The sequence below is a fragment of the Galeopterus variegatus genome, unplaced genomic scaffold (genome assembly GCF_000696425.1).
Source record: "Galeopterus variegatus unplaced genomic scaffold, G_variegatus-3.0.2 Scaffold38, whole genome shotgun sequence".
In the NCBI taxonomy this organism is placed as follows: domain Eukaryota; kingdom Metazoa; phylum Chordata; class Mammalia; order Dermoptera; family Cynocephalidae; genus Galeopterus; species Galeopterus variegatus.
The window spans coordinates 941,766-952,709 of NW_007726149.1; the positions used below are offsets into that span (position 1 = coordinate 941,766).

General features: G+C 41.8%; 1 protein-coding gene across 2 annotated transcripts in view; it reads left to right on the forward strand.

The window, feature by feature from the left end:
• The first annotated feature begins 5,880 nt into the window (after positions 1-5,880).
• Positions 5,881-10,944, forward strand: part of PRPS2 (phosphoribosyl pyrophosphate synthetase 2) — a 24,891-nt gene continuing 19,827 nt past the window's right edge. Inside the window, exon 1 of one of the 2 annotated variants that reach the window (XM_008571322.1) lies at positions 5,881-6,063. In XM_008571322.1, coding sequence (XP_008569544.1) covers positions 5,959-6,063 — 105 coding nt within the window. In that variant the 5' untranslated portion in view covers positions 5,881-5,958. The remainder of the gene's footprint in view (positions 6,064-10,944) is intronic. The other variant, XM_008571317.1, reaches the window with a different exon arrangement.

Genomic DNA, 10,944 nt, shown 5'->3' on the forward strand with positions numbered 1-10,944 from the left:
CTGCGCCACCCGTCCTGGCGTCCGCAGCCCGGAAGGGCGACATCGGGGCAGTCACAGACCGTCGGAGGGAGAGTGGGCGCAGCCGGTGGGAACAGCATCCCTGCCGGGCGCGGTGGAGGGAGGTCCCTGCGTCTGCTTGTCCCCGTTTCCGCGTCCCTGCAAAGCTGAACCCCAGACCGGTGCGTGGGACTGAAGGTTCCGCCCATGTCCCCAGCCCTGGTTGCGCACTGGGTTTACCTGGGGACCTTTCAAACGCAGCGTCTCCGGGCCTGTCCTGGAGATTCCGATCCACAGGACCGGGGATCAGCGTTTTTACAGGTCCCCGGGTGACGCTCCTGAGCAGCCAGGGAGCAAAACCACTGCGTTATCCAGACGGTGAGGTTGTGTAGGGTTTGAAAGAGTGTGGGAACTCCAGGGCGCACGTGCTGGGCTGCCCTGGGCTTCCTCTAACGTTCCGGCCTCAAAGATGATGGACGTTCTGCGTCATTGTGGTTCTGCGACTCTGCTGTGTTGAGCAGCAAGGCCACGGTTCGAGTCCAACTTCTACCCATTTCTCAAGTTCGGGAGAAGTTGTCACCTCTGCCCAATGCCATCCGGCGGTGGCCCTCCTCAGAAGTTGGACCACGGGCTCCTTTTTCCACCTGAGTGCACTAAGCTCTTAGGCTAATTTGAAGTTTACCTAATTTTCCTCCCTCTCTTTCAAATGTGTAGTACACTTAACTGTACACAGTTACTGATCATTTTTGTACCTTTGGCAAAGTTCCAATTCAACCGATATTTTTCTTTTTTTTTTTTAAGAATCTCCGTACTTCCCACCATTGACAAAAATTAACTTGAAATGGATGGTAGACCTAAACATAAAATCCAAAACTATAAAATTTGTAGGGCTGGCCAGTTAGCTCAGTTGGTTAGAGCGTGGTGTGGTCTGGCGTTGATCCCTGTACCAGCCAGCTGCCAAAATAAAAACCAAAGCACAACCACCAAAAAACAAACAAGCAAAACACCAAAATAAAACTATAAAATTTCTAGAAGAAGAAAACATAGGGGAAAATCTTGATGACTTTCAGTTAGGCAAAAGTTTCTTAACGAGAAGTTATATGAATACGGATGGTAAAGATGCTGTTTCTTGGTGAGTCAGCTTTTCAGGATACATGAATCCTGTGTGGCTTCTTCCAGGTGGTAAATTCCAGTTACATGGCTCCGATGAAAATATAAGTGAAGAAACATCGTTAATGAATGGCAGGTGGTATTACTGCCAGGAGAACTTCAGCTAAAGAATTGCACTTTGCAGAGTTTAATACAGAAGTCTGGGAAGATAGTCAAGGGCTAGGGTTGAATGTTGCAGTATTTGCCAGTCCTGTTCAAGTTTTAGTGGCTTTAAGAGCACATGGATAATGGTTTTTTGTTCAGAAGGTATCGTCATATAAGTAAAAGGAGAAATTCCTGGATGAAGTGGATTTTGAAAGCAAATACATGCCCTTCCATGTTATCTGCAGCACAATCCTTTGCTGAGGAGCGTAATTAATCTGGATAATCTAGATCAGTTCATTGCTAAGTCAGTGTTGCATTTCTGCTAAAAATACTGTATGTACTGTTGGGTGAAACTCACTCAGACACTGAAATACGATTGTTTATATGTTTGTTTTAAATATAAAGCAGACTCACTATTATTTAGTTTTGAATATTTTATAAGCACCGTTAATAAATAGAAATCATGAGGCCTCAAAAACCACTCAGCATTAAGTCTGGGAATTGCTTATATAGCAACATTTTATGTTTTTAATATGTAGAATACAAAAGGTCAACTCCCTGACTTTTCTTTTCCATGAACTATACAGGTACAGAGGTTGATTTTTACACAGTCCTCTATACCAGATACCGTCCTAGTAATCCAGTTTGTACTGTGTGGTCCTAGAGATGAGAAACAGAAGGGCAAAAGGAAGAGGAAATTGATTCAGTTCATGTACGGGGTTCCTTCCTGAGCTTCTCACTGAGCCGGGACCAGAAATGTGGTTTGCTGTCTCCTGATTATCAATTCTCACATTCCACATTTTAAAGAAGCTACTTAATTGAACACGGAGCCTCCTGATTTTACCTTTTCATCTCTAAATCATTTCAGATATGCCGGGAGAGGTCTGCTCCAGCTTCACTGCAGACCAGGGAAATCCTAGGATGACTTCCTAGGATTGCATTAAGGATGGTGTTTGGAAGCCTCCGTTGTAACATTTTACCCTGGTCGGTTAACCTGCTGGTGGAGTCATTAGCTGTACTATGAGACCCAGGGTTCTGGTTATCTACTGCTGTGTAAAAAATCACCCCAGGACTTAACAGCTTAAAACAATAATTGTTTATTTGGCTCACAGATCTGCAGTTTGAGTAGGACTCTGTAGGGAAGGCTTGTTTCTGTCTTATGCAGTGGCAGCTGGGGCAGCCAGCCAGGACTGGAGGATACACCTCCAAGATGACTCACTCACACAGCTGGTGAGTTGGTACTAGCTTTTGCCTGGGAGCTTGGTTAGGAACTCCTGTTCCTCTTCCTATAGACCTCCATGGGGCTGCTTGAGCTTCCTTATAGCAGGGAAACTGGGTTCCAAGAGCAAGAGTTTCAAAAGACAGGAGGTGGAAGCTTCCAGTCTGTTAAGACCTAGGCTTGCAAGTTGGTGCATCACTTCTGTCATGTTCTGGTGGTCAAGCACAGTGCCCCCCCCCCAGATTCAAGGGGAGGGGACATAGACCCCACTTCTTAATGGGAAAAGTGTTGAAGAGTCTGTTGCCATCCTTTAATTACCATACGCATTCATTGTTGAGCCAGCCTTCTTAATTGAGGGTTTGTAAAGATCCTCTGGCTGAATTACAAATAGATGCTGCCTTCTATCTACAATTGTTAAGAGACCTAGAATAAAGACCAGTCATGATCATCTTTATGAGTAGAAGCAGGGCTAGCTTTGGAAAAATGTCGCCACGGTGATGGTATTCTCTGTTCTCTCCTGCACTGCTAGTCATATGCCAGTTGAGGTTCCTGAGGAAAAACAGGCCAAAGAATCTACTCTTATGGTATAAAACAGTCATAAGACCAAGAGTGGGGGAACTCGTTCTATAAAGGGCCAGATCGTAAATCTTTCAGGCATTGCTGGACACCTGTGATCTATCTCGCTGCTGTATCCTACAGTTCTGGAAGTTGGAAGTCGGTCATGGGTCAACAGGGCTACACTCCCTTCTGAGGCTCTAGGGGAGAATCCACTCCCCAGTAGAGACACGCTCAAGTCCCAGATACAAAATGGCATAGTATTTACACATACCCTAACCACAGCCTTCCGTATACTTTAAATCCTGTCTGGATTACTTATGGTACCTAATATAATGTAAATGCTATGTAAATAGTTGTTCTATTGTACTGTCTTTTTTATCTGTATTACTTTTATTGTTGTTATTTTTTATTGTTATTTTCCCCAAATATTTCTGATTGATCTATGCTTACAGAACCCACATATGTGTCTCTGATTCTGCTTTAGTAATCATATCTTTTTCTCTGACTCTGATCTCTTGTGTCTCCCTCTTCTGTTTTTAAGGACCCTTGTGTTACATTGGGTCAATTTAAATAATCAAGGATAATCTCCCTATTTTAAGGTCAGCTGACAAGCAACCTTAAATTAAATTGCATCTGCAAACTGACTTCCCTTTGCCATGTAAACTAATGTGTTCAAAGGCTTAGGTTGTAGACATGGGGGGGACAGTATTCTACCTACCACACCATTCTTAGCTCATGGGCCATACAAAAACACGCCAAGGGCTGTATTTCATGGACCCAAGAGCTATATAATACTTGATTTCCAAGTTAAGTTTATCCTACAGGTGATGTAAGGTTCACAAAAGACTTATGTTTAGCTCCTTAGAACTCGAAATGGGAGGGAGAACATAGGATTGTTTTTGTGCCTTTCATCCTGAGGTTGGCATTGTACCATTTACATCCATAGCAGAGAGAGGTTAAGAACATGACCGAATGCTATCGAAACTAATTTTCAGGACATGTCAACTTGAAAACTTCATTTTTGTCTTCTAATTTTTCTACTTGAAGTTGGGTATAAGCTTCCGTTGATTCAGATACACTACTACAAGGTACCCCAAACATCCATTTGTTTTTAAATTTTCATTAGATATAATTGGCTTTTTTAATAAAACAATATAATTGGGTATAATTGGCTTCTGATAATGAGAGAAGGGAGAAGAGTAATTATTCATATGCCTCACTTGTAATTTTAAAATAAGATTCATTGTATTTTATTTTTGGATGAATAAATTTACAGCCAGTTCTGCTATAAGGTGACATATGCATTCCTAAAAATTATGCTATGCAAAATTGTGCAATTAAAAACCACAGGGCTCATGATAAAAATGGGGTTGGGGTAGAGCATTCAAAAACTTCCTCAGTGAAACTTAAAACAACATGGGAATGTAATAAAAACGGTGTAACGCTTTTATGTGTATTACATGTTTTAAAAAGTACTTAAATATTCTATATCTGGAAATGCAGACATTTTCAGACATGCAGTTTTCAAACATTTTGGTCCTATTTGCTCTTTCTCAAGAAGCTACGGGAGGATGCCAACCAACAAAACAAGGAAGTACACCAAGAAAGAGGATACAGAAAATGGGAAATCAAGTGCAGGAGAGGGGTGAGGGAATCCCCAGACGGCAGCTGTACACGGGCAGAAAGCTAACTCTGGGAGGGACATCTGCAGGACCACAAAGTGGACCTGGGACTTGAAGACAATGACACTGGGAGATTTAGATTGTCAGTGAAGTGTTTAGGGTGGAATCTGGATTCAGTACTTAGAAAACTTAGCAGATAAAAAGATAAGATAAATATCTCCAGGGAAAACAGAGTTGTGCGTGAAAGGAGAATATAAACATTGATTTAAGTTTACCACATGGTTCAGCTCGGAACAGCATTTACACAGTTAAAATGTAGCACTCAATCTTTAGTTGGAATATTGATCTGTGTTGGGATGATGATAAGCTGGGAAAGGTGCATGGGAGTGATGGGACAAAGGAAATAGAGTTAAATCCTCTCTTCCATAGTGAGAAGTCAATACAGGATGCCTTAAATGAAAAGTCAAGATGTAGCGATACATACATATTAGCCAGAGACTTGAAGGTAAATATCTAAAAACTATATCAAGAGTTGAAATTGGTTGCTTCTGGGCTGTTTATGTGTTATAAGCCTTATGAAATGATTTGAATTTTTTAAGCAATATGCATGTATAACTTTAATAAAAATAAAAAACTAAAACTAAGTATAGTCTTTTGCAGAAAAGAGTTAACGTAACAGGACTGAAACTTCGGCTTGCTTGCAAGGTTGGCCCTTTGCTGGCCTCTGGGAAATTGGATTTTGCAAGGGTCCTCACCATCCTCTGATAAGGATGGCTCACTGAGCATAAACTGTTAAACAATTGATAAACAATGTGGTTTTTGCTGAATGCCTGGAAGTCTGGCATTTTGGTACACACTAGGCAGTGGGTGTCTATGTGACCAGGCTTCATTAAAAATCCTGGGCCCTAAGTCTGTAAGGAGCTTCCCTGGTGAACAGCACTTCACCCATAACATCACAGGTCACTGCTGAAGAAATTAAGCTTGACCTCTGACTCCCCTGGGGGAGGACTCTTGGAAGCTCACACCCGGTTTCCCTGACTTTTCCTCACGCACCTTTTCCTGTGCTGATTTTGCTCTGTGTCCTTTCCCTATGTAATTCATAGCCATGAGTGTGACTGTATGCTGAGTCCTGTGAGTCATCCTGGTGAATCATTGAACTTGGGAGTGGTCTCAGGGACCCCCAAGATGCAGATCTACTTTAATAGGAAACAATGGCATTTTCCTTCCAGTGTTGAGATTGGTGAAAGTGTGAGAGGGGAAGATGTCTACATTATCCAGAGTGGCTGTGGAGAAATTAACGACAACCTGATGGAACTCCTCATCATGATCAATGCCTGCAAGATTGCCTCGGCATCCAGGGTGACTGCAGTGATCCCATGTTTTCCATACGCCAGGCAAGATAAAAAGGACAAGGTAGGAGAGATGTGGCCCACCCTAGAAACATGTGCTGGGTCACCATCGACATTTTTTTCTGGTGGCTGGCTCGTGTGGGGATCCGAACCTTTGACCTTGGTGTTAGCAGCCATCATTAACATTTTTTCCCCACATGTCTCCTTCATTAGAATATCTGGAAATGTTGGCTTTTTCATGATCAAGTGAATATGCTTCTCACCTTGTCTTTTTCAAAGAGTTGTCTTTGAACCCACCCTATTGTTAATATTTATAAATATAGAAACAGGGAAAGCATATTTTTGCAGGTATTAAAATAACATTATTGTCCTTGTGTTGAAATTGTTGTGTATCTTTGCAGTGGTGGATAGACCTAAATACACACACACACGAACACACACATGCACACACCCTAATGAGTACAAGTCAAACTGGGGAACATCTGAATCAGATTACTGGATTGTGTCAACGCAGGGTCCTGGTTGTGATAGAGTGCTATAATTTTGCAAGATATTATTATGGGAAGACACTTTGTAAAGGGTCCGCAGGATCTCTGCATTGTTCCTTACAACTGCACATGAATCTACAATTCTCCCCAAATAAAAAGTATAAGTATTTTTTTAAAACACCATTATTTCTTTTCAGCCTTTCTCAAAGAATGGAGTTAATATTGTTGAATTTTTCTTTTAGCAACATTAACATTAGAGGAGGTTCTATGAGTTTCTAGAAGAAATGGAAGAAAATATGGTTGGTCTTTGCCTTTGAGATACATCAGATAAGTTGGAGTTTGAGGGGAACTTTAAAGGAGATTATTAGTTTTCTAGGGCTGCTTTAACAAATTACTACGAGCTGGTAGATTAAAAGAGTAGGAATTTATTCGCTCACAGTTCCAGAGGCCAGAAGTCTGCAGTCAAGGTGTGGTAGGGCCATTCTCTCTCCGGAGGTTCTGTGGAGGATCTTTCCTGCCTCTTCCAGCCTCTGGTCGTTCCTGGCATTCTTTGGCTTGTGGCCATATCATCCCGATCTCTGCCTCCATCTTTACATGGCCTCTCTTGTGTCTCTGTACATCCTTTTCTGTCTCTTATAAAGATACTGTCATTGAATTTTGGGTCCACCCTAATCTAGAATGATCTCATCTTGACTTTTACCTTGGTTACATATGCAAAGACCATGTTTCCAAAACGAGGTCACTTACCGAAGTTGTGGGTGGACTTCAGTTTTGGGGGGATACCATTCGACCCACTACAGGGATTGACTCTAAGCTGTTGTCTGCTATATATCTCATGAATAGGTGTGCAGTCAGGTTTGGAGTGAATCCTGCCAGTTTACAGGACACATTGCGAGAAAGGTTTTCCTAATTGCGAGAAAGATTTTCCCTAATATGTTGCCATTTATCTCCATAATTCATTTTCTTTTCTTTTCTTTTTTAGTGTTTTTTTGGTGGCTAGCCAGTACAGGGATCTGAACCCATGACCTTGGTGTTATAAGGCTGCACTATGACCAGCTGAGCTAACCAGCCAGCCCCATAATTAATTCCTAAAGCAACACAAATTTCTGAAACAGCACACAAGATCATCTCCTTGTGTATGAAAAAATGTACCTTTATAAAGTTGAATGCATATACCAAGGTCCCCCTGAATGTTAATCCCAGCCTCTTCAGGTGTGGCTTCTAGTCCCTGTGCTGAAAACACTAGTCAGTTAATTTCCCAGTAAAAATGTAATCTCTAGAACTCCATTCAGCACTTGAGATATGATTTACCCCATATAGATAAGAAAGGTCAACATACTTTTTTCTGTAAATGGCTGTATTGTGTCTGTCGCAACTACTCAATTCTGCTTGTATCTCAGAAATAGCAACAAACAATGCATAAATGAATGGGTGTGGCTGTGTTCCAATAAAATTTTTATGGACACCAAAATGTGAATTTCAAATCATTCTCACATGCCATGAAATGTTGTTCTTTTTACTTTTTTTTCCCCCCAGTCATTTAAAGGTAAAAACCACTAGTAGCTCACCAGCAGTTCCAACACAGGTAGCTGGCTGCATTTGGCCCGTGGGGCATAGTTTTCCAGCCCCTGCAGTAGAGCATTGGTGGGTCTTGTTTGTATGTGTGTGTCTGTACTTTGTGACATGAACTTGAGCTTGTAGGCAGCCAAAACCATAGGTCACATATGCCACTGTGAAACCATATCCTCCCACTTGTTTATATACTGCTTCTTTTATTTTAAACTTGATTGTTAAGTTTTATGTGTATTTTTAGCTGCCAAATTTCAATTTATTTTGTCCCAGCAGTGTAGTCTGTTGTCTTAGCTATTCCTCCCATCAGTGTGTTTCTGCTGATTGCTCAGCATCCTCATCCTTATTCATGTCATAAAAGAACTAATTTTCTGCCACTATTCTTTTCCATCTGGCCAGAGGTTTAGTAAATTCTCACTGTAACTATTTTTAATCAAGTTATTTCACTTCCAGTAGGTCTTGCACTTTGTATCTGGTGCTAAGATATTTGATACATTGTATCTTCTTTAGTAAATTATTTATTTTGTCATTACATGGCCCCTTTCCCATGGTTAAGTGACTTGTAACTCCAAGTTCCTCTTTAAGTGGCACAAACATTGAGACACGTACATTTGTTGTTTGTGCGTCTGGTTTGTGGTAACCTCTTTTGTGTAGAGAAACTAGCACAATTTGCTTCCACCCCTTCCTTTGCAGAGAGTGATGGCACTCCAGCCTCTGTCCCCTAATTGTGTCCCCAGCTACTGTGCTACCAAGAAGAGCCCTACCGATTTCTGGAAACCTGAGTGGGTTTAACTGTTTTGCGGAACTGCACTGTCTGACTAGCTATTTACCAGTTTTCCTATTGTTAACATTTGGATGTGTTTCCCATTTGGGGCCATTTTGAACATGTGCTTCTTTTTTCCTCCTACCATTTCTTTAACCATTTTGCTGTGTGTTTCTTGGTAACAGCATGGTAACTGCTTTTAGTTTATTCACCTCCATTGGATCATTCCACGACTTTCCAAACTTAACTGCTGATGGAAGAGATAAGACTTTCATCAGCAGCAACACACAGGCAAGAATGTGATGGCATTTGAAAGACAGTGCACGTAGCAGCCTAGGAAATCCTGTTAGAGAACATGGAGAGAAAAGAAGGAATCTTACCAGGGTGTATTAATTTCCTAGCACTGCTGTAACAAATTACTACAAAATGGGTGGCTTACAACAACAGAAATTTATTCTCCTACAGTCATGGAGTCTAGAAGTCCACAATCAGTGTGCAGACAGGGCTGTGCTCCCTCTAGGGGAGGATCCTTCCTCACCTCTTCCAGCTGCTGGTGGCTGCCGGCATTCCTTGGCCTGAGGCCACATCATTCCAATCTCTTCCTGAATCTTCACATGGTCTTCTCCTCTTTCGTCTCAGTCTAATCTGTATCTAAAGGATACACGCGATAGCATCAAAGGCCCACCTAAACAATCCAGGATAATCTTTCAAGAGCCTGCAAAAAACCCTTTTCCCAAATAAGGTAACATTTACAGGTTCCAGGGATTAGGATCTGATATCTTTGGGGCCACCAGTCAACCCACTCTAGGGAGCCTTAAAGGAAGTCATTGATGTGTTAAGAAGTGAATATTTTAAGGACAGTTCAAACTTGGAGATACGATTACTGTCATATCATTTATCATCTAAACTGGAACACTTTAGAGATCGAAAGGGGGTTATATGAATAACTGTGCCAGGAAACAAGTGTCCATCCAGCCTGTCCCGGGCAAGTCTGCCATATGGCCACCCTCTGTATAGGTCTGATGCCTCCAGACTGGCTAAGACACATAGATTGCTCTGGCACCATTATTTCTGACATGTCTGTGTAGTCAGTGTGACTGATTGGTACGGTTTGAATGTGTCCCCCAAAGTTCAGGTGTTGGAAACTTAATCCACAGTGCAGCAGTGTTGAGAGGTGATTAAGTCATGAAGATTAATGCTGTTATCGTGGGAGTGGACTCCAGATAAAGGGATGAGTTTGGCCTGATTCCCTCTCTCTGTCTGATGTGACATGCTCACTTGCCTTCCTCCCTTCTGCCATGGGGTGACCCTCACCAAATGCTGGTGCCATGTTTGTGGACTTCCCAGCCTCCAGAACCACAAGCCAAATAAACTTCTATTCTTCATAAATTATCCAATCTGGGATATTCTGTTATGGCAGCAGAAAATGGCCTAAGATGCTCGTATTATAGTAAGGAGACAATTTCATTCTTTCCTCAAACTTGTTAAAGGGGAATTCTTAATTTTATTTCTCATTTGAGGTATGCCTTTGTATTTTTTAAATTGCTGGTAATACTTTTTTTCTAACTATTCGTTTTTTCCCTTGGATCAAGTAGCTTGGCTTTGCGCCAGGAACCTGTGCTTAGGAGAGAGTAACAGGGATTTAGTAAGTGCTTAAGAGAAGTGGCCTGAGCCTGTTAGCACACTTCATTTCTTAGACAAATGCCACCGTTTATCAGTACTGGTGAACGAGGAGACAAAGCAATGATGCAGGGGCGCAGGGGTGGGAGGTGGATACACTTCTGCCTTTTTGCTTTGCTTAAGGCAGGCAGAAGGCCGTGTGGTATTTGAATGTTTAGAGAAGTCGTGGACTACACTTGATCTCCAGGCCCAGAAAGGAAATTCTTGGCAGAGCTCGGGGCAGCTGTCCCAGACTTTTCTGTTGTCCTTTTTCCTTCCTTTAGGACTGTATGGCCTATGACATCTAATGACACAATGAAATTTTGTTCAATTGCTCTACTTAGAATTACCTTCAAAGCAGCCTAGAAAAGTCTAGAGCGTTTTAACCGTATTCAAAGCTTGTTTTTTTTTTTTTTTTTTTTTTTCCAGAACCCCACTGCGGCTCTTTAAGCAAGCCCTGCACATA